Below are 25,369 nucleotides of genomic sequence, written 5' to 3'. Positions count from 1 at the left end.
TCTTACTGTTCACATTTAATGTTATCTGTAAACAGACGATATGTTAATCATCTCTTAGAGATTAGACAGGAGATAAACAATAGTCATTTCTGAACTCTTCACTTTTTGACCCTTGTTTGGGGAACATCAGAATGCTAACTATGATAGAACCTTCTCCAGATATCCTCATGACATCAGGAGTCATGACAGCAGGTTTGTAGAATGACCCCAAGTGCTCTGACTGTTTTGGATGTACGCAGACAAAGGTGCCATGTATGACTGTAGTTACTAAAATTATTTTCACAATGATACTAATATTATTTAGCATTCATCCTATGGAAAGTATCCTTAATACTTGGTACGTACAAACTTTGATCTTCAAAATCAGACAACTCAATGGGGTAGACACTGCTACCATGTCACAGATGAAGAAACTGAGGCACAGAGAAATTAAGCTACTTGCCCAAGAAAGGTCACAAAGAAAATGGATGGTAAATCCTGGACTGAATCCAGGCAGTCTGTCTCCCAAGCCCATGGTTTGCAACTTCCACCCATGAAACTGTGGTACCTCCTGAAACTTTGGTGCTGCTTAAAGCCAAAACCCACACCCTGTATTTTTTCAGACTTCTCACAGAATCCCGAAGTCTAAGTTGGAAAGTTCCCTGGAGAGGTAGACAACCTGGTCATCAGTTTTACTATTGGATAAGAAACTCTTGGAAGAAAATCAGCATTCTCAAAGAGCGCCACACACACCACTGGGGATGTTCTAGAGAATTCCGAGTATACCTGTGCAAACACTTTACGTAGTTATTTGTAAATTTGTGGTAGATAGACATTAGGCTAATATATATGCATGCTAAATAAGATAATTAGTATAATTGTCTTATTTTTACTTGAGAAGTATCAAAAATACATAATATTATAATAACATATTTAGTCTTGATTCACTACAGAAAGTTGTTATTGCATTTGCTTATTGGTTTATTCACCAAAAAATACTTACTAAGCAACTAATAAGACCCAGGCACTGGTCACAAATAATACACAAGAAAAATTTTCTGCTCTTTTACAGCTTACATTCTAGTTGGGAAAAACAAATCAAAAAAATTTAAAAGCACAAATAAGTAATATTATATGGTACATTATACATTATAGTATAAAGTATGCTATAAAATATTAACTATATTATGTTTATAATATGTCAGTGTACTAGATTATAATATTATATTACTAATATTAATCACAGAGAGAGGGCACATGGAAAAATAAAGCATGGTAAAATAAAATAAATAGGTAATGGTTTTCATTTTCATTCTCTGGGGTCAATCTGCTTAAATTTCCAATTTTATTTACTTATGTTCTGCTGAAGTCAGAGATAAATCTCATTTAAAAGTGATAGACAACAAATAAATCTTAACTAAATTAAGTAGTTAGAGAAAACTATTATCAAATTATGATAGCATGGATATGGTAAAAAAAATTTAAAAAGAAAGAAATGAAAAAAAGGAGAATAGCATTCAAGTAGGGACCACCAACCTTTTCCCTCCCTAGTTGCCTCCTGAGCATGTGTGTTAAAGTTGACAAAAGGAGGGGAAAGACCAGAACTACTTACTCAAACTGAGTCAGCTCTTGACACCAAAGGTGAGATGCACTGTCACTGGCCAATGGGGAGGGTCCTGTCACTTCAGCATGTCTGAGCAACACAGTCCTCTGCTTCCTCCTCTACTTGCCTACAAGATCTCTCTGTGGAAAAAGCAGAAGATGAAAAGTAGAGGATACAAGAAGAAGCAAGACGATGGGAACTGGGGATGTGGCTCAGTGGTTAAGCGCCAGGGGTTCAATCCCCAGTACCAAAAATAAATAAATAATTAATTAATTTCACTCATTTATTTTTGGTACTGTGGATTGAACCCAGGAGTGCTTTAGTCACTGACCCACATCCCCAGTTCTTTTTACTTTTTTATTAGAGACAGCGTCTCACTGAATTGCTTAAGGCCTTGCTAGGTTGTTGAGCCTGGCTTTGAACTTGCGATCCTCCTGCCTTAGCCTCTTGAGGTGCTGGGATTACATTCGTGTCCCACAAACTCATTCTTTTATGTTACACAGCCACATTTACGTGATGGTGATTGGCAATGTGTGCAGGCAGTATGTGAGTATAGAGGTTTGGGGAGAAGGCAGGGGCCATGAGCAACACAAAGCAGTATACAGGCTTCCCCTTGAAGAGGACTCAGTATCAAGTGCTGAGGAGGAACTGCAGCCCTTTTCTCTACCACCCAGTCAGTCACCTTCAAGTCAGTTTTATCAGAATAAGCCTCTAGCACCATGAGTGACCTCATGCAGGAATAAAGTCCTTTCATATTTTCATATTCATTATTATAAGTGACAAATAATTACAGTCAATATTTATGGAGTACCTACTATACACTAGACATTGTGCTTAAAACAGCTTTCCATTTAATTTTCACAATGACCCATGAGGATCTGAGATTACTATGTAGATGAAGAAACATAGGTTCAGGGAAGTTAATTAACTTGTCCCAACACATAGCAGTAGTAAATACTGGCATCAGAAATGAATGACTCTGAAATCTGTATTAATTCTACTTGAACTTGCAAAAACCTCTGAGTTAACAAAAATAAAGAATATCTTTATTCTGTGATTATGAGAGATGTGATAATGTTAGAAGAGCTGGTTTTGATTATTTCTCTGCCATTTATTAGTCATGTAGTTTTGAGAAAATCATCTGAGTCTTCCAAGACTTAAAACATCTTTAACTGGCAAGTTTTAGAGAACATGTCCTCTCTTAAGGTTTGATGTCTTGGCCATCTTCATCACCATCAGAACCATCACACATTTAGTGTTTTATCAACTCAATTTTTTCTCCTACCTGAGATTGCCATGCTCTTCCCTCAAAAGCCTTATAAAGCAGTGGCTACCATGTACTACTCTACTACTAATAGTAATAATAGTAAATACTTATTGTACACTTACTACATGCCAACTGCTTTTAGTGCATTATCTCAGTCAATCTTTACAACTACTGCATGCGAGAAATACTAGTGTCATCTATAATTTATACTTAGAAACAGAACATGCTTAGTACTCAACACTGCTGATTTCACTTGCATTTTTCCTACCTCCCTCTCTAACTGCCAGCTGGCTTTGGAACTCTGAACAGGCATCCATGAAAATAGCATGGAATTGCTTGCAGGAAATTGAAACTCCAGGAGTTCGACACTGAAAGGTTTTGGAACTGTCCACCAACTAGTGCTACCGAGAACCTGGGTTGTTCAAAGGAATTTCAGATTCCTCTATCCCAACTTCCTTTTCCTTAGAGGAGTGCCAATACCAACAGGTCCTCTTCAGAGGGGGAGCTGGTAAAACAGCAAAACCTGAGAAGGAGCCGGGAGTAGTGCAACGGAATCAAACAGACTCTTGGTTTATTGAAATATCCAGTCATTCGCTTTGCTTTTCAACAACCTTGAACGGCATTGAATGGAGTGGGGGGGGGTGTGCGGGGGAGACGCTATTAAGGACAAACGAATTTGGAGTAATAATCTTTTATCACACGACGTAATTTTCTCCGTATTTTTTTTTTCTGGTAGCAGATTTAATCCATTTTATTGGAAAACTATAGAAATTTCAAAAATAGCCAGATTTTCATTAAATTTTAATTATTCTTTTCCCGTGCCTTTTCACCCTTGCCCCGTATCTTCTGAAGCCCTGGAATCCAGGATAGGAGAGACCCAAGAGCACCTCAGAGGGCAAAAGCTCAACTTCGCTCCCCTGCAACCCCTGCAGCTTGCTGCGCCCCTCACCCCTCCCCCTTACCCAGCGCTTACCCATTGGCCATTGCCATGACAACCAGCAGCTGCCGGGCCGGCAGCCTCTACCGCAGCAGGGGTGGGGCCGTGGGGGTGGGGGAGGGAGAGGAGGAGCCAGTGGAGGTGTCTGCTGCAAGTTCCTGGCTGCTTCTGAGCTCACCCCATCCTCCAAGAGGGAGGAGGCCGGAGCGGTGATGCTGCTGCTGCTGTCGCTGTCGCCTCTGCTGACATTCTAGTGGGGCTGGAAGGGTGGTTCCTATTCGCAACATCGCCAGCCAGAGAGGAGGGGGGAAAAATCCCAGCAGCCGCGGCTGATGTTGGGTTCGGAGGCTGCATCCGACTTGGTCACAAGGAAAATGGATTCAGTTTGCATCTCTCCCTCCTTTCTACAGCTTCTCCATGTCTCAGCATGGTGAGTAGGAGACGAAGGGGCTACCTTCTTGGTTTAGCTGGTTATTAAGTGACTTGTGTATACATTTGTGGCCTGCATTTGAACAATGACTCCCGTCTCTCAGACTAGGAGGGGGGAGATGTGGAGACAGAGATGAGGATGGAGGGAGAGGAAGGTTGCCAGGGAGAGAAGTGAGAAGGCATCCGCTTGTGTTTAAAAAAAAAAAAAAAAAAAAAAAAAAATTCCGATTTTTATCACAAATTGGCTCAGAATACAGACTGAGCTACTTGATTCCTTCCCTCCCAAGCATAGCAACAAAATCAGGGGGTGGAAAAACCGCTAACAACAAGAAAAGGGTGCTGTTGAAAGGAATCATTTCATTTGCAGCTCTCAAATGTAGGGTTTGGGCCTTCCTCAAAACCCCATTTGGTGTCTCAACCTTCTTGGCCTAATTATCAGGTGGTTTTGTTTATTTTCTTCATTGCTAAGGTGGCCCCAGAATTTAACCTTCTATTTCATACTTTGAAGTACTCTTGTTGAGAAACCATTTGATGGGTCCAGAGTTTCATTTTTAGTACATAGATTTGATTGTGAACATGCAGACATGCACCTTATGGATATTCATATCAGACATACACATTACTTAGCATTTTTATTGCATTTATGAAACATATTTCTATGTGAAGGATGCTTGCTTTACTATCATTTTTATGGGTTTTAAGTGGCCTTGCATGCTTGGAAGTAATTGCATATTTTTGAAACTGTTTCTGGTTTGTATTATCATTCATTGACTTCCTTTGGATTAATGTGAGATTTATTCTTATTATTGTCCCTTAGTTTCTTTGTGACCAATTAAGACAGATGCCTATCATTTGATCTGCATTATGGAACTAGATGTGAATTCATAGAGTGGCTCTTTTCTTTATTTTTAATTGGATTTGTGGGGAGTGATATTGAGGGCCTTGGATTTACAATGAGGGGAAAGGGAGGTGGCTTGTGGTATTATTTTGCATCCAGCATCTTGCCAAATGAATGTTGGAACAAATCAGTTTTCTCAAATTCCACCCCAGCCTTTGTATGTGTGTACCTTGTGTCCCATGCAGCACGGCTGAGCCGAAAGGTGAAATGCATTCATTTTATTTAATAGTGCTGCTATTTGCTGTTCATTCCTTCAGTATCCAGGCACCATTTTATAGTTCTCCCAAATATTATGTTACTGATCTGCTTCTGTAAGTAATTAAGTAGGAAAGTAAGATTGTTTTGAAAATCTAAGTATTCCCCAAAACACGGGATAGCCATTTCCAAAACAGCCAGTTTATACAATGAAATGAAGGAGAAGCTTAGCTGGAGAATGGCTCTTGCTACTATGTGCTGAAATGGTAGGAGGGGGGTTGTAGTTTATAAATGCTTACTAGCATCTGCTTGACCTTTTATTATGTCAAGGTTTTAAGGCAGCTCAGGAAGACTAAAGATGCCTGAGATGAGTAGCATGCAGGGCTCCATTACCACCTAAAATAATGGATTTCATTGAATTAAAGCCAGAAAAATCCTTGCAGGTAAAAGTGTATTAGTAATATCCTATTCATCATATACACTGATTTCAGCCATCAGTCTCTTCTCCAACAGTATCATTGTCAGTGTAGTCATTTCTTTCAATGTAAAATCACATACTTTTTTCTTGTCTTCCTCTTTCGTTTTAACACTGCCCCCTCATTTATAATTTTTACATGTGTAAGGTTTGTAGTTTAATTTCTCTGAGAATAATTTTTCTATTTGGTTTGTATATGGGACACCTTCTTAGTGAGCTAATATAACATGTTCATAGCATGTCATATATTATGTAGAGTCACAACTCTGTAAACTCATGCTTCTATGTACCTAATTATAACAACTATATAAAATAGGACGAGTAAGAAAGTACTGGGTTGGTATGTCATATTAATTTTTTATAACACATTGCATCCTGAATATTTTAATGATAACTTTTGACTTCCAAAAAGTAAAATTTCTGACATATCTATAATAAACTGAAAAAAAAAAACATATGTAGTAGTTGACCATTTCATGCAATGAAAGCAGATATTATAGGGTTTTGTTTTTATTTCCTTTGTGTTGAGTTTTCATTTAGATGTGGTTTTCTGGGCAAAGTTGGTAGTTTGAACAGAGGCATATCACCGTCAGCCATGGACTTAATACTTACTACAGGTAGTCTGTTTCAGCTATATCTGGAGGTCTCGTGTCTGAGGAAGGATACAGAAACTAGGATTATTTCATCTGAAGAAGAAAAAAACTGAGAGATATCAGTTATTCGTTTGATAACAATTATTTGCTTCAAATAGGCTGATGGTTTTACGAAGGGGGTTGTATATTGCTATTTTTTGGAATGTAAAATATGGTCAGTGGGTTTAAACTTCATTAGGAAGAATGAAAATTTAAAATATAAAATGTAGAGGTTCCTTCTAGTAAGTGAGAGTAGTCATGTGGGTAATCAGATAAGGTGGTTTAATCTTCTCTCATTAAAACGTCCAAAAGCATGACATAGATATACATTTGTCTGAGATGGACTAATATCAGACTAGTATCAGACTTCTCAAGAACTCCTCTGATTTTTTTCTAGAGTAAATTGTCCTTTTAAGAGTGTGAGTTGCTTACTACCAGGTACTTCTAGATCTACAACAGACTGCATTTTGTATCGGGCTTCTAAATTACAAAATCTGGATATTTAAAAAAATCAATTGATCATCTGCCTGGAGAAGTTTTTATGTAATTCTGACAGAGTGCAGGGATTAATCTGTTCATTAGAGCCCTTCTTTCTCGGCAACTTTATGGAGTGTGATGCCAAATACCTATATTAAAACTTTTCCCTGATCAGGTCATGTGGTGAACACCTTCAATCCCAGTAACTCCAGAGGCCAAGGCAGGAGAATCACAAGTTCAAGGATAGCCTCAGCAACTTAGCAAGACCCAGTCCCCACCCCCCCAACCCCCAAAAAGAGAAGAACAGAACTGGGGATTCAGCTCAATGGTAAAACATCCCAAGGTTCAACCCCTAGTACCCCTGCAAAAAAATTACTCCCTGTTGTATGTTAATGTATTGTGTAACAAAAAATGTATTGTGTAACAAAAAATGTATTGTGTTACTTAGTAGAGCCTAGATACAAAGTGATTCAAGAGCTACCAAGTTGATGTCAGAAAGAAAATTTTATGATGAAGGATACATACAAAATTATTTTTTTTAAATGTGCTACTTAAATGTGTTGTTTGAGTAGTAAGTATTAATTACCTTTAACCAAAACAATTTTGAAAATGTCATTCTTGTTGGAATATTAAAGTTAAATATTTTAACAGTCATGAAAGCCCTTAGTAAAACTTGTTTTAATTAAAACCTAAATATTTTAATTCTTTGCTTGGTAATATGCTATTTCCTATTTTTTCAAGTGACCTCAGAACATGTTTTATTTCACACTTTAAGTCTCCTTAGAAAATATGTGGAAGGTAAAACTGACATAGAAAATATTTGGAGAGTAAAAACTGTTTTCTATATTCCTAATTGATTCATAAAAAGGTTAGTGCTTTTAGTGCTTTGTTTCTTGTGGTAGAAGCATAGAAGGAAACCGGATTTATTATGGAAATTTCAACATAAATAACTCAATAATAAACTTTCACTGAAATAAATAAACTAGGGTGTGACTTTGAAGTCAGATAAATTACTCCCTTATACATCCCACTATTTTTTTTTATCAAGTGACAACATGTTTTCAAACAGGATGAATTAATGAATTTACAAATAACTGTTAGTAGAACTCATATGATTAGCATAACTTGCATATGCTAACAACATAGAATTTCCTTGGAGGATATAAGTTATACACATTAAAATAGATAATGATGAAAATAATATAGTTATAGTTAGTACATAAGTATCATACATCTTATGTTAATATAATCATTAATAGTTCATAAGTTCACTTCCCATTTTATATTTTTTTGTTTTATACTCTCAACAGTTCTATCAGATCACTAAAGTTTTTATCATCATAATTATTTTAAATAAATGGAAACATATTCACTGAAGTTATACCTGGCCAAATTTGTGTTTGGTTAATGGTCTTATAGACCCAAATCTACCATATGAGAAAGTATAACAAATTGCAGGTTTGATATATAAAATATAAAATATTGTAAATCTACATTATGTGTCTCATTTTTATCTGTATTTTTATTTGAATATTTCAGGTACCACAATTTGCTTTTTGATAATATTGAATTGCCAAACAGACTAAATATATGTGTAAAATACCTGCAAAAACCAAAAAAAGACACAAAAATGTTTTAGAAAATATCTGGCCTTCAGAAAAGCATAGAAGCATTTGTCTAGGTGAAAATTCAAACTTTGTTGTAATATGACATGCACTAAAAAGCTATATACCACCTGCTACCTATGTCCTGAGCATCTCTCCACCTACATGTTCTTAAAAATAAAACTAATGTTGTTATAAAATAAGTGTACTTCAGTTTAAGAACTTTTTGGTGTTTTCCGAGGCAAATACTTCTAAACTTTTCTGAAATATCAAAAATTAATATTTTTCCAAAAACAATCTCATATTTTGGTTTCCTTTATTTAATTTTTTTGGGGGTACTAGGAATTAAACCCAGGTGCACTCTACCTTTGAGCTACATCCTCAGCCCTGTTTTTATTTTTGAGACTGCATCTCAAAATTGCCCTGTCTCAGCCTCCTAAGTAGTTGGGATTATAAGTATATGCCACTAGACCCAGTACTCACTGGTTCTTGACTTTTATTTTTAATGTCGAAGGCATACAGTTTATCTGACCACATGGTAATTCAACCTTGACCAACTAGCACATCATGCCATCTGGGCTATCATTCCATATGTGGAAAAAGGTATCACTCATAATTAACTTTCAAAAAGGTAAAACCTGTCACACTCAAGATAATCTATTTACATCATTATTCGCCAATACAATTAAATTTTGTCTTTCAAAGATTTTTTTACTTGAAAAGATAATACATCCTTATGTATTTTGGAGGAAAATCACAATGCAGAAATTTATAAAAGGAAGATGAAAATTACCTGTAGGCCTACTGTCAGGAAATCATTACTGTTAGCACTCTGGAATATTTTCTTCTACACTTTTTTTCATATGCACATAGAAATGCTCACAGACATGTCATTTCATAAATTCACCATACTCAACAGATGGATTTTCATGTTTTAATTGATAGAGAGTGGCCATCTTTTCATTTTAATAAATATATTTCTAAAAAATTTTTAATCTCTGTTCTTTTTTCTTGATTCAAGCTATTTTTTCCCCACTTAGGGGTCCTTATACTTAGATTTTAAGTACTTCTCCTGACATAGGTAGAACTTGTTTGTTTTATAGCAGCTGTGGAGCCAGGCATTATTTTCAGGAAATATGAGTTACCTTTCCCCGACCTGCTATTGCATCTCATAATGTGTATTAAATTAACCTTGGTCATCCCTTGTCTGCTGATAACTAATGAGTTGAAAACCCAAGTCAGTGAAATCCGTAGCTTGAATCACGAGGAAATTCACCAGGTGTGTGCCTCAGTATCAGTTAAAAAAAACAAGAACAAATCTCTTTCAGGTACATTTACGCCACATATGATGGTATGTATCCTGTAGTTTTAACCTCTATGACCAACTCACATCCTTTACAGAAACATATTTAAGCAACATACATAAGCTGTCACGAGACTTCTCAGAATACACCAAGGTGCATCTTTGTCCACTCCTGTTTTCACTATGTTCATTAAACATGTATATAATGGTTTTCCAATGCCAGCCTGATCTGACTGTTTTCTCTGTTTAAACATGAATGGTTGGATTCATCTTAAACCTGATGTCTGAACTTTGAGTCTAACTGTGTGGAGAGGATATCCTAGATGTGCTCCCTCTGTCCCTCCCTGTGTTTCCTGTGTTTCCTTCATAGCATTTGCCAAAAGTCATGACTTCGGGGCTATTTGATTTTGTTCTTTTTTTTGTTGTTGTTGTTCTTGTTCTTGTTTTGACTTTTTCTCTTCACTAGATTACAAACTCTAAAGGCAGTAAATTGAACTGTTCATGAGTTACTAATAAATGCTTTCACATAAGGTGGGTGCAATATTGGTTGACTGACTGACTGAATGAATGAATGAATTGAGGTTCCTGTGAAAACCCTTTGTCCTAAGATTATAGAGATTTTCACTACCAGTTCTTTAGACTGCGATTCTCATTGTTTTAAAGTATCCATATAGCTGGGGGTGTAGCCCAGTGGTTGAATGCTTGACTAAGATGCCCCCTGGGTTTGATCCCCGGTAATGAAAATAAATAAAGACATAAATAATCTGCACAAAATAGATCATATCCATATGTGAGATATTCTCAGAATGTTGTGTAGCCCTTGGTGGGGAAAATCAAATTCTTAAAGGTACCAAGTACAGTGATGGATTCATCATTAATGATGGCTCACGGGCTAGAGTTGTAGCTCAGTGGTAGAGCTCTTGCCTACCAGGTGAGAGGCACTGGGTTTGATTCTCAGCACCACATATAAAATAAAATAAAGGTCCATCTACAGCTAAAGAAGTACTTAAAAAAAAGATTGCTCACTACATGCTGTGACATAAGAACTGCTGTCAACCTTTCTGTGGTTGCTTTTATGCCTTCTCCAAAACTAAATTACAAATAGGAAATAGTGACATTGTTAAGGGGATACCTTTGAATTCACTGTAATTTATTAAAATAAGTTTGTAGTTTAATTATTAGTAGTAGTATCTAATTATGTTACACACAGTTATTTTGCTATTCTAGAAATCCCTCCTACTAAATTCATTTAAAAAAATTATTCCTTCATATCTTTACCTAAAGAGAAGCTGAAACAGAAATATATTCTAAAAATAAATTAAGGCAGCATTCTGCTTTCATGTAAGTTTGGAAATCAAATATAGAAAGGGTGACATGGAAGCAGGTGTACTTGGCAGGTGCAGAGCCTTACCTTCCAGCCACCCAGGACACTGCCTCCCTCCCCTCTCCCCTTGTGGGTGCCTAGCCTGCTGACACACCGAAACTGAAGTAGGAAGAAAACGTCTTTGTGGCCTTTGTTTGGCATCTAAGTCAAGATCATGGCATTGACTGCAGTCTTGAAATTCTGGAGTTCAGCTGCAGTTAAAATACACATGGAGAACCAGATCTGACCAAGTTTAGCTGACACAATCCGATTAGAAAACAACTCTTTGGTATTATTTTCAAAGAAGGAAATTTTGCCGAGATTATTATGCCTAAAAAAACCTGTGAGTATGTGCTGAAGAAAAAAGGGTGATATTTTCATCTTGCCTTCTGCTTCAAACTGGAAATATTCCCCTGAAAAATGCTTCCCAGTATAGCCACATCAAAAATGTAAACCAAGCAAATGTTTCTCACCCACATTCCTTGCTGACTCTTTCTTGTACAGCATTTCATGGAAAGAGGTAGTTTCCAAAACTAAGCTTAGTTCTTACTCTGTAGTCATCAATGATCCGTATTTAAGGTCTTTAAACTACTCTAAGGACAAACGTATCTGATTTAAACACATTCTCTAATAAAAAAAAAAAAAAGAAATTGTTCACATTTTTAATGCTACAATACTAATGAAAATAAACATTTTAATTTATTATTTATTTTTGATAATTAACCTTATTGACATATTATAATTATGCATAACAGTGGGATTCATTGTGACGCATTTGTACTTGCACATAACATAATTTGGTAATATCCTTCCCCTGGACTTCTCCTTTCCCTCCCTTCCTCCCTCCTCTGTTCCCTTTCTCTACTGGTTTCCTTTATGTTTTTCCCTTTTTTCTTCTCTAGCTTAAATATCATTCTATAACATCTAGACTATTGTATATTCTGCAATTACATGATGAGCAAAACAATCAACAGCTGATTTTCATATAAGGATAAACAATTTGCTGAATTTATAAAAATCCTGTGCAGAGAATTAACATGTAAAACCACAAACTGCTAATTTGACTAATTGGCACTGATAAGAAAGAAGGACTTAGATATTTTGAAGATGTGTGTTACAGATATGAAACTTAGTTTCTTACAAAGTTGCTAGACAATTCAGATTATGCAAATGGATACTCTGGAATTCCTGAGGTTTCTCCGTCATCTGCTCATCTCTAGTTACCTACAACCAAAGGCAGGAATTACCCAGGTGCAGTGGCTCTTTTTCTCCTGCCTTCAGGCAGGAGTAATTTTAAGTGGTAGATAGTCAACCATAAGATGGATTTCTATATTTTAGTGAATATATGTTTTTTAGCTGTATTATGGAAACTATTTGAATTTTGACTTCTTTTGTTTATTTATATATATAGTTTTTTTGTGATGCTGAAGATCAAACCCAGGGCCTTCTACTTGTTAAACATGTTCTCTATCATTGAGCTCTATCCCCAGTACTGTCTTTCTCTTATTTTTAAAACATTTCACTTAATAAAATCACCTATAAAATGTAGAATTTGTAGTATTTTAACCCAGATAACTAAAACATTAGTAATTATTAAAAATAAATTTCATCTTTTTTAAAATGAAGTAAAACGAAGTACCAATACCACCCTCTTCTTGTTTTTTTCTTTTGTTGGTACCAGGGATTGAACCCAAGGGCACTTAACCACTGTGCCACATTCCTACCCCATTTAAAAAATATATTTTTGAGACAGTTCTCACTAAGTTGTTCAGGGCCCTCCTGAGTTGCTGAGGTTGGCTTTGAACTTGCTATCCTCCTGCCTCAGCCTCCTTGGGATTACAGGCATGCGTCACTACACCCGCCTAGCCCCACTGATTTAACACAGGAGGCGTGTCATACTCCTCTTGCAATCTTCTCAGCTGGATTGTCACAACTTAGAGCTTCAGAGTGCATTGCTGCACTTGGAAAGAAGAGAAAGGAAATCGTTGGCTTGCAGTAGGGAAAACTGCTCCTCCAACACTTGAGTGACCATCAGGTTTTCATCCTCCATATGCTTGTAGGTGTATAAGGGACCGAAGTTCAAATGCATGCTAGAAACATACCCACGTCACTCTAATGCTCATATTTAGGCATATTTGACTACAAAACACTGTCCAATCTCTTTTGACTGTCGTGTATGATTTTATATTTTTCTCTATTTATGATTTTTGAAGCCAAGCCAACATAGTGAAGTCGCCTAGAAAGTAGTCACTGGTCACTTGCTTACTGAACTCCAACTAACATTTGCATACTTTGAAAACCTTAATGGTCCATATTTATTTTGTATAATCCTTTTACTTTGGAACATTGATTTTTGACTATATAATCAACTATAATCTAAGCAGAATTGATTGGGTCTCAGTTTACCTGGTGCCATCACTAACCACATTCTTGAGATGCTTAATGCAGTTTGACTAACCAGGAGACCTTTATGACAGTCGCTGATGAAACAGTGGAAGAGCTTTATTCAGCAGATGGATTTTGTACACAGATGCATTCTCCCCTGGGTCACACTGAAAATTGTTTCAGACTTGAGGCTGACTCATCTTTACTCTTTGGAAGAACTGAAAAGATCCATAGTTTAGAGTTTTTCTTATAATTCAAGTAAGACAATTTATTCCAACAACAAAGGAGATAGCTCTGACCCTCTTAATAGCAATGATATGTGATATACTCAGAGCATAATAGGTATGAAAAGTAAATTATTCAGAAAAGGAGAAAACTGTTAAATCCTTTGAGCACTTCTTTGGTTTCTGTGATGCTGAGTGTTTTCATTGGTGTAGATTTTTGCCATCTTCACAGGTTTGGTATAGTAGGCATTTTCTTCCTTTTTGCAAGAGGAAAACGAAGCTCTGATGGGTTAAATACCTTAGTCAGAGCCATCCAGCTAGTATGTTTTAGAGTTGAAATTGGAGTGAGGTCTATTTGATTTTACAGCACAGTTATTAAAACCTGGAGGCTTGGGGCCAGGTCTTACTTCAGGAAAGTGTTTGTAAACTTGGGTAAAATGTTAGTAAAAAGTAGTATGTATATCCAGCACAATATTTTTAAGAACATACTTTTATCCAAAATTTTTTAATTTTGATATGAGAAGAAATACAGGAATATCTGCTTCCTTTTAGAAAGTAAGAAAATTAGCAACAATAGGCCTGCATGTCTCCAGGCAAAAGTGTCTGTGGTTGAACAGGGGGAGGCCATCTTCTGCATGGGTATCCTGCTCCCCATATACACCACCTCCACTCCCCAACCTCTCTCCCCAATTGATGGCCATTGTTCTTCGGGTTAACATGGAACTTTTGTTAATATAGAAACTGAAAATGAACATATAGAATAACCCTGCAGACCAATGTTTGTTAAAAATGAATTCTGTGTATGAAATTTAATACTACAGATACGGACAATCACGATGACATTTCAACAGGATAATTTGTAGTTTCAAGTAATCCCTCTTATGTCCCATCAGTTATTTATTTTATGCCTTTCATGATTAGTAGGCTAAGCCTTTTTTTCACAATTAATACTTCTTTAGGATTTTATTTTATAATGTACAAAGAACTTTTAATATTTTTACTAAATCCACAAAAATATAGTGAAGTAGATATCATACTAATCTATATGACGTGGGTCTTCTGGTCACCCATATCAGATCCTTCTTTCACTTACAATCAACACCAGCCAACCCATGAGTGCCTGTGTATGGAGACAACTAAGTATGCCAAAGGCTCTGTGTGGTTTATTTGGTGGGGTGTAGGGAATATAAATGGGTGATTCTCACAAGTGTACCATTACCATCTTCACCAACACCACAAAAGCTTCCCTGAAGATCCTCAAAATAGAAAGTGTTTGTAGACTCCTGATTATTAGCACCATCCCTGTCCCAAAGGATGTGCTTTTGAAAGGGAAGAGAGCTAAATTTAAAGAGAATGTTAACATGGAATTATTACAGAGAATAAATAATACCCAGTTTCTTACAGAATTCTTTGTTATAGTAAACTGACCACCATGGCTGCTAGGCAGTGGACCAAAACTGTTAGTGCACATTTTAAAGAAGTTGGATTTGAATCAGTCTTCAAACCTTCCTTTGTTCTCTTAAGATCCATCTTTCATTTGGTAAGTCAAATATAATAATGTTTAAATTAGTAAACAGAAATTATTGAGATATATTCATTTACTTTTTGAACTAAATCCAGATTAGAAATTTTCTAAGGATTGCTTTCAGAACATATTTGACAATAATATTATTATAACTGTTTTATTTGCTGTACTGAATTTTTTTGTGTGTGCTGGGGATTGAACCCAGGGCCTTGTGCATTAGAGTCAAGCACTCTACCAACTGAGCTGTATCTCCAACCCTGCTGTGCTGATTTTTGTTTTGCATTATTTGAGGAGTTCCCAAAGAGGGGTGCCTCAAGACCTCAACTCAGGACAAGTGGGGTACTTGGGTTATATGATGGAAAATAATTTCAGCACATGCCAGTTAGAGACATAGATTTATTTAGAAAAGCATATACACATTCAAGGGAAGTGCAGGCTATCTCAGGGGAGAGAAGTCTTTGGGGAGTTGGGGTAAAGTAAGAAATAAATATTCGAGGAAGAATGCCAACCATCTTCAGAGTGAGAAACTTTGGGGGTAAAACAAGGAATTCACATTCAAAGGAGAATGTGGGCCATCTCCAGAGGGAAAGACAGCAACCCCTTGGTGTAGGGTGTTCATATTTATAGAGGGACAGTTGCTAGGGGCTCAACTAGAGGTGAAGCCAGGGCAGAGTTACACAATTTCATGCCAGTTTTTCCAGCGTTCCCACATTGCCCTCATGTTACTGTTTCCAGGGAAAGGACATGGGCCCAGTAGCTCTGGAATGCTTGTTTTGCATTTCAGAGGTTCAAGGATTTTCCCTGTTTTCCAGTGATTCATGGGTGCTTCTCTTATAAGACTATTTTTCATTTTCTGTATCCCCAAATTCCTATCTTACCAATGTATATTGAAGAAGGTGGTATTATCCTTATTTTATGCATAACAAAAGATTGAGATAAAGCAACAACATTTGTTCAACCTCATCCAACTAACAACTGATGGAAAAGATTCTAACTTTAAGTTGGATCCTAAGTTGCTCTTAACAAATAATCTACCTCACTTCCCTTTTTTAATGAAAACTTGACTATACTCTTGAAAATTAAAGTAAAAGAGTAAAAAGACAAACACATTTCTAATGTTATTAATGATAAGTATTAAAACCCAATTTTTGCCCTCAAGGATAAGCAACACTTGGGCTGGAGTTGTGACTCAGTGGTACAGCACTTGCCTGGCATGTGTGAGGCCCTGGGTTTGATACTCAGCACCACATATAAATAAATAAAATTAAAAATCCATTGACAACTAAAAAAATATTAAAACAAAAAATTGTTTAAAAAAATAGCAACACTGTTAAAATTTGTATCAAGATCAAAGTCCACATAACAACAGTGTTCTTAGGACACAAAATAAGGGCCTGAATGAATCCCAGTTCTAAAATAAATCCTTTGAAAGTATTATATTTAAATAGCTATTAAGACATCATGTGTGTTTTGTGTATTTGCAGCAGTGGGAATTGAACCCAGGGGTGCTTTACCACTGAATTATATCCCCAGCCCTTTTTATTTTTTATTTTGAGGCAGAGTCTCACTAAGTTGCCATTGGCCTACAATTTTCGATCCTCCTGCTTCAGCCTTCTGAGTTGCTGGACTAATATTTGTGCACAACATGCCCATCAGGTTTTGTGTATTTGTACTATATCATTCAGAATTCTCTTTTGAAAACAAATCTTTAAATAAGTATTAGTATACTTTTTAAAAATAATTACCCAGTTTTCCTTCCTACTCATAAGACATTAAATACACAAGACAAAATTTTGTTGGGTTTTTTCATAATTCTGCAAACTATGAACATTTTCTTTTCTTTTGAAGAAAGAGCAGTTTCATAGGAATTTTGTCTCTGGAAAAATCCCCAGCAAAATAGATTGAGCAGCATACATCCCAGAATTGAATACTCTGAATAATACAGTTCCTGTGGTCTCATAGACAGTTCCATAGTATAAATTCATGCAACTCAAGACTCTTCTATTTCAGTTTTTCCTTATAAAAGCAGGAGCTATAATGGGAATAGGTTTGATGAGAGAAGACTGAAATCTTGATTTGTTTATCTCTGTAAACAGATCAGGTATGTGGTATAAATTAATTGTGACCTATCCTAATCAGGGGGTGCATGGGGACACTTTAGCTGTAGAAAAATATTTAGCAATATAGAAACATATGTAAAAATGTCCTTTAGGTTTAAAAAAGGTACAAAAATCAAAAGATGAATTTAATTCCAATTTTGTGAAGAGGGAAACTATTACATAAGCATATACATTTTTTTAGAAGGATGAAAACAGTGTAAATTGAAAGGTAACAGAAAGTGATTCTAGGTGGTAAGTTTATGATTTCCAAATTTGCTAAAGTGTATTTTGCTTATCTAATTAGCAAAATGAGGTAAATATTTTTAAAGGAATGATTTTATTATCAAAATTTCTAAATCATCCATGTACACAAATACTTGACTATGTGGAATGCCTCCACAGGGCTTCTGGAAAATGGTTCTTTGGTTCTACCTGGGTCTGCGGTTCCAAGCTGGTTCTCAGAGAAACACATGGTTCCTGGTGCACTAAAGAGAGAAGCCAGAAGGAAATTAGAACCCAGCCCCTCTATGCAAAATACTCACTGGGTATCCTAGGGTTTTGAGAAAAGATCCTGTCTGAAATACTCTGAAACCCAATGATATAATTTATGTAATTGATATTCTGTGTGTCACAGTATCTAATTTCTTCAAAGACTAAAAATTCCAACTTTCACTCAAATTTCCGGCATCTTATTTTCATTATTCCCTGTAGTTTTAGTTCATAATAGTTAGTAGAATCCTTGGATATAACAAGATACTTTATGTGTAACCCTGTGTGGCTCAGTAATAATCCATTTTTTATTGAAAAATCTCAATGAAGGATTATTACATGAGAGACCAAAAAATCCACATCAATTCCTTAAAATCTTAAGCTTTTTCCCTTTGAGAGGTAGGCATAACTATCCCTATCAAGAAGGACCTGCCTAACTTTTGCTGCCTTTTCTGAAGTTTAAATGTTGTGAAATATTTTTATCTTGAGCCTAATAATGGTGATGGTAAAGGTGATGGTGATGTTGATGCTGATGCTGATGATAACTCACACTTTGAGGGTGGAGTCCAGAGTGACAGAGCTCCCAGGAGTACTGTGTGCATGGCCCCTCCCTCCACAGTACAGGGGTGCCTACTGAATTAGCATCTGCTGTATGTCAGGTGAGGTTCTGAACACTTAACAGACAACATCTTTGGAGTCGCTTCTATTGTACTTTTCTGTTTTGGAGGAAACAAAGACAGAGAAATGTCAAGGAACATGCCCAAGTTCAACAGCTAGAAAATAGTGTGCTGAATAACTCCTAAGTGCTGGTCTGTATACTAAGTGTATGGGATAAAGATCAGGACCCTATACTTAAAAGGTTTATAGAGTAGTAGGGATACTGGTCTGTAAACAGAAAGTTAATAATAAAACATTGCAAACATCGCCAAAGAATGGCTTTCCTTTCTGCCTTCAAAGAACATGGTCTCAAACAAAAATTTAACACCTTAGCACCTTGCCACCAAGAGGGGCAGTCTTATTTAACCTAAATCATAGTTGTCCTTTTACTGAAAAAATAAAAATGGAATGTGAATTATTTTATAGTACCTATTTCCTGCTGTATATTGTATAAGGTAATGCTGTATATTATATAGTATATTTTAATATTATTTGGTCAAATCTGTCTCAGTGATGAATATTAAGATTACTGAAATATCTTAATTCACATGTGTATTATTAACCAAAGATTATCTTTTTTCTCATGACATCACCTGGTAAATTTTTCAGTTTTGAGCAAGACAAATATTTGGACATTTTGAATCAGAACTATAAAATATTCTTCAAACAAATGTAAATGGGTGTTCTTTAACTTTGTGATCATGATTTTAATACATAGGAAAAATTAAGTTTAAAAATAATTTTGACACCTACGATGTGTTCTTCTAAGTTAGGTGTGTGTGTGTGGAGGAGTAAGTAGTGAATGGGGAACCTTCAAAGATGAGTAAGACTGAGTCCTAATGGTACCGTAAGCAGTAAGTGTGTAGGCACTGAAATTGTGCCGAGTTATTTGGAAGTCTTTATCAGAACATAAGAACATTCCCAACTGGGTATTGAGCTTGCAGAAATCTATACAGAAAAATTCGGTTAGGAACATCAATCAAAACCCATGGGTAAAGAAAAACACTAAATCTGGAAGACTGGGCTTAGGCACCTGAAGTGGGTGGGAGTGGGGATGTTGTCACCTACCTTGCCTTAAAGTTAAAAAACAATGCTACAGGTACACAGAATCGGGCCATAAACAGCCATTATTCAGGGAATAATATAGAATGTGGATATGTAAAGTAAAGCAAAATAAAATCACTCAAACAAAGCACTGTACAGCTTGGATGGTCTGCTGTATTCTGAATTTCAGCATACCTGAAGGTTTCGCTTGGATTGTATTAGAAAATGAACTATGAGACTGAAGTGAGAAATGACTGTCAAATCCTAAAAGGAAAATTATGAATGACTTTCTAAAGTCCCCCCGCCCAACCCAAACCCTTCCTAGTGTGTGAATCTAATGAGGTCATATGCACAATAAGTATTGGAAAACATGTTAGATACATCGATTCCAGTTACAGTCAAGGGACTCTTTCATTATTATTTTTCTTCATTTAGTCCATAAAAAATAACCCAGAAAGTGAGGAAAAATATAAATCCAGAGGGAAAAAGGTCACTGAGTGTTTAATGGGAGTATTGATCCCGACTAGCTTGCCTTTTCTTTGCTGATTTTCCTCCTTAGAGCCATAATTATTAGTACTCCAAACTCAGTATTAAGTAATCTGTAAGCTCTCCCTCTCTCAGTGTACAGTCACATGTCACTGAAGCAGGAGGCCGTAAAACCATCTCAAATCCCTTAAACTCTTTATTTCTCCTCAAGTAAAAAGGAAGTCTGGGTTTAGATTATCTATGAACACTCTTCTGGTTTATTGCATTTGCTGAACCTTCATTGCATTTGCTGTCAGTCCTGCATCATAATAAATGTTTTCCAAGGTAATTAAGCAATGTCAGGTTTTTTTTGTCATTTTCCCCTTTTTCTCTGTGTGTACATGTGTGTACATATGTGTGATATCATCATTCAGTTTAGCAAACAGATTCTGAAATCCAAACTATGCTTTTAAAAAATGTAGATAATGCAGTATGCTGCTGGGAAATTAGTCACCCACTATATAAATGAACTGAGTGTGTTTCTGTTTCAGCCCAGATACAGCATCCTTCAGTGCTGATATTCAAGCACAAGATAAATGCTTGATTAACAGAAATATTACTGAGAGGTTTCCTGGCTTATTATGGGGAGATACATTAGATCATATATGAGAAATATTTCCACCCAACATTGTGAGCATGTAGTTAGTGGAAGCCAAATGCAGGGGCATTCTCTGCCCTGTGAAATATTTTCCCTTGCACATTCAAATAGTTGCTGTCTAGTTTCTCTTCTTAGGGGCCATGTTGGAAGCCAGCATAGCCATAAATGTGCTATTTTAATATGTGTATTAATGTAGCTCTCCTTGGAAGAAAGAATCAGATGAAGGGTAAATTATTTTTTTCCTACTCATTTCTCAAGACATGTATTGCTGTCATGTATGGAATGAGGAGAGTGTCTCATAATCAGAGACTCTCTTGACAGGTTTTTTTTTTTTTTTTTTCTGCAGTCAGTGTCTAGGTACTAAGTTCTCCTATTTCACAGTCATGTTGTAAGGATGGATCAATATGACACAGTGCAAAGGCACAAAACTGGGATTCAGAAGTCCTGGGTTTAATCTTGGTTCAACTATAGCTAGCTATATGGCATGAGCAGGCATCCTGTCCATTTTTGAGTTTTGCTTTTTCAATAGTGAAAGGAGAGAAATAAAAGATGTCAGCTCCTTTTATCCTCATCTTGAGGGGAAAATAAATGGGAGGGTTTCTTACGTCTTTTGCTTTCAGATATGTAGGTATACTTGCAAGCTGATTGAAGAACTCCTTTGCTGAAATCCTGAGTCTTTCTATGCATTCTTTTATTTGTCAATCATAGGGATCACAATTATTTATGGAACTGGCATATTCTCCCATTAATCTAACTCTGCTTGAGAGAGTGAGGGAGAAGGGAGAAGGAGGAAAGGAGGGAAAAATACATTCCCGAGGAGGAGATCGGAACCCAGGTAGGAGTGAAGGAATTGTAGGTGGCTAAAAATGCATATTAATAAAATTAGAGTATTATAAAAATGCATATTAATTTTATCTCTTTGTAGTATCTATCCACACAAAACATAAAACTGCATAAAATTGTCTTGACTGGCTGGGACATAGGGAAGATAGAGTGAGAGAGCATCACAGAATGCATGTGTTATAAACATTTAAAAAACTTTATGGGACTGGGGCTATAGCTCAGTGGTAGAGCTTGCCTAGCACATGTGAGGCACTCAGTTCAATCCTCAGCACCACATTAAAAAAATAAATAAAACAAAGGTATTGTATCCATCTACAACTAAAAAATTTAAAAAAAACTATTATGATAAAAAATGTTAATGAAATACAAAGATGTTTAGAAAACAGTGAAAATGTAGACTTGAAAACACTTTGTCTATTAAAAATGTTTGAATATGCATGAAGAAAAAAGACCAAAGGAAACATTAAAAATATCATAAGTATTCAGGTGGTGGAAATAGAGTAAAATATTAATTTTTGTGCTTTTCTTCCTATTAACCTCTGTTTCCTAAGTGCCACCCCCACCCCAATGAGCATATACTACTTGGTTAATAAGAAAAGAAGCAGAACTGGGAATGTAGCTCGAAGGTTAGGGCACTTGCCTACCATGTTCCAGACCCTGGGTTCAAATCCTAGTACTGCAAAGAAAAAGAAAGAAAAAAAAGCAAACCAGAAAGAACTTTTAAAATTACCTTTACCTGAGCATTTCAGAGAGCTCCTCATGTATGTTAGGTAAGAGAAGATAGGCCTCATATTTTCTTCCACTATTAGGTAAGCAGTTTGTTTCCTTGATCTTTTTTATTTCACTGTGAATTAAAATAAATAAAATAAAGGCAAGAAGTGAAAACTCTAGGATTTAGACAAACCTACTATAGACCAGTAGTGCTGTCCTGTCCAATTTAAAACTAATGCTACTGAAGTAAAGTCACAGGACCAGGCCACACAATCCAAAGTCATTACACTATCATCACCTTCAATAGAAAAGAACAGAGCTTTCTTGGTGTTCTGTCTACTCTACTGGTTATGCAGATTAATATTGGGGTCATTTTTATTTTGGAAAGATGTGACCAATTGCTTTAAATGCACAAGTACTGGGCTGGGGATACAGCTCAGTGGGTAGAGTGCTTGCCTCGCATGCACAAGGCCCTGGGTTCAATCCCCAGCACTGCAAAAAATAAATAAGTAAATAAATAAATAAATGCACAAGTATTTCTTAATTTCCAAAATGAAGTCTGATAAATCAGTATTGTCCTCTATTAGTATTTATTCAGTGGATACTCATACTGAAATTTTCTAGTCCGAAAAGATATAACTATTGTAGGCATGTATTTCTCTTTCCATGAGTTAAAGATCAGTTGTCATTTTTGTTTGGCTTAACTTAATTCGGTATCACCGCCACTTTTTGTCTTTGCTCCAGCATTCCATCCTGACCCAACCAATTTTTAATATCCTCTTCACTCAACTAGCTTCTCTTAGATTGCTTTTCTCAGACACCGCATATCTATGACCCCGTAATTCGAAGAATCTTTCTCTGGTAGAGTAGTCAGAACACTCTTGATTTCCCTGGCTGGAATTCCTGTCGTGCCTGTGATCACTACTGTACTGTTCAGTGCATAATTGTTCTCCTTGTTTCAGTTGGTCTCATTTGAACATCTAGATTCCACATCTAGACTGAAAGGAACTTGAAGGATTTACAGTCCTCTTCCTGCTCCCAGGAGTGGCAGGAAACCCCTGTTTGAAGAGTGAAACCTGTGTGCTATGTACACCGGGTTTTTTGCATATTATCTCCTGAGCATGACAATTACTCTATTAAACTGGTTTTCAGATCCTCATATGTCGTGAGAGAAGACTAGAACTCAGAAAGGCTGTGTCTTTTCCTGAAGCCATACAGTTGGTTTCAATCAAACTTGTGTATCTCAAGGGCACTAAATGTTTTCGCTATGAGGTCTGGCAACTCACTTATAATTTTATTTAATTTTCTAGTTTTCCTTGCTCTTTTTTTATTTGTTTGATATAATTATGAAGTAAAATTTTAATGGTAAAAATATATTAACTGTAAATGATTCTTAATTATTTGCTCTTAAATGTCCTCTAGTCATGCCAAGTTTTCTTTTCTTTCTTGGCATCTTTCACATTTTTTTTTTTTTTTTTGTTTACCAAAACCACATTAAACTTTAAGTGCCCAATACATTAAATTACTCTTGTATCCCAGGAACTGTGGTTCTATTTCAGTTTGAGATTTCTGTCCATCTCTAAATTAAAATGTTCACCCAATTGTGAAGACACCAGATACTAGAACAAAATGCAAGAGAGGAGCTAGTGATTCCAAATTTAATATCCTGCAGTGCTCTAGGATATAGAGTAACCTGATGCTAGCAGGAGACAGTAGAACAGAATACTTATGGAGAGAATGCTGACTGTTCTAGTGCTTAGGAAGAAAGAGAAGCCACTCTCACTCTCCCCAAGTGAACCTGCCCATTCTCTCTCTCTCATCTTCAGCCCGACCTTGCTTCTGTTTGTCATTGGAATAAACTGACTTTTTTCTTCCCATTAATGCACTGCGAAGAAATGAAAGAGAAAAATTTAGAATACAGGCACCCTAAAGGAAATGTCTGAACACATCATCCTCTGGGTCATTGGAACTGCTTTCCTGGCAGAGTTCTCCTTTGCTCTCAGGATTCAGATGGAACTTGGGAGCAAGCGCACTGGCTGTGGGGGGTCTGATGCTGGGAACTGTGGCAGTCTGAGGCCCTCATCCTTTGTTCTGATCAAGAGGTGATGGCCTGAGCAAAGGTTTATTGTAAGCTTAGAGCATTTTACATGGGTATGTTACTTCTTATAACAGTCTTGTTTTCATTCTCCATTGGCACAAGTTCAAAGGGAAAAAGACTGTCCAAAAGACTTTGGATGTGAACTTAATAGTTCATGTTAAACATCTTAGACATAAACTTTGATCTAGCCGTTATTCAGTTAGGATTGTATCCTACATAGGGAAATAACTGGATATGATTACTTTATAATTTATCATCCATATGATCTATGCTACCAAAAAGTTGAAAACAATCTGTTATGAACAGAATTGTGCCACCCCCAACACATACAGAGAAGCCCCAACGCACAGCGTGGCTCTATTTGGAGGCAGGACCCTTAGGGAAGTCTTTAAGTTTAAACATGGTCAGAAGGGTGGAGTACTAATCTAATATGACAGGTGTCCTTTAAAGAAGAAGAAGGGACACCACGGATGTGCATGCACAGAGAAAGGCCATGTGAGGACACGGCAAGAAGGTGGTTCTCTGAAAGCCAAGGAGAAAAACCTCAGGAGAAATTAAACCTACCATCATCTTGATCTTAGACTTTAATCTTCAGCACTGTGAAAAAATAAATTTCTGTTGCTTAAGCCACCCTGTCCATGACCTTTTGTTATGATAGCCCTAGAAAATTAATACACAATGCAGTCATCCAATAATAGGAGAAAATTACATGAATTAGAGTGCAATCTAACAATAGAATAAATTTAATTATAAAAGAAGGGTTTATGTAACAGTATAGAGAATGCTCCCAGTATGCTTTCTGTTAGAAAAGGAGATAACCAGAAGCCATGCATAGTGTGATGCTATTTACATCAAAATGAGTGTCTGTGTGTGTGTGTGTGTGTGTGTGTGTGTGTGTGTCTATGTGTTCGCATGCACAGTGTCAGGAAAAACATGCAACAAACACTCAATCCTTTCTAGATACAGTTTTCTTCTTCCTTTTGCTTTCCCGTCTTCCTTTCTTTCCTTA

At 36.4% G+C, this 25,369-nt stretch overlaps 1 protein-coding gene across 3 annotated transcripts in view; it reads left to right on the top strand.

The window, feature by feature from the left end:
- Window positions 1–3,923: 3,923 nt before the first annotated feature.
- Window positions 3,924–25,369, top strand: part of Jakmip2 (janus kinase and microtubule interacting protein 2) — a 173,427-nt gene continuing 151,981 nt past the window's right edge. For all 3 annotated transcript variants that reach the window (XM_047556188.1, XM_047556187.1, XM_047556185.1), the window contains exon 1: window positions 3,924–4,216. In XM_047556188.1, the coding sequence (XP_047412144.1) occupies window positions 4,214–4,216 (3 nt within the window). In that variant the 5' untranslated portion in view covers window positions 3,924–4,213. The remainder of the gene's footprint in view (window positions 4,217–25,369) is intronic.

This window comes from Sciurus carolinensis, chromosome 6, assembly GCF_902686445.1.
Source record: "Sciurus carolinensis chromosome 6, mSciCar1.2, whole genome shotgun sequence".
Taxonomy (NCBI): Eukaryota; Metazoa; Chordata; class Mammalia; order Rodentia; family Sciuridae; genus Sciurus; species Sciurus carolinensis.
Note: the sequence above shows the minus strand (reverse complement) of the source record. Positions and strands in the feature narration are given on the sequence as shown.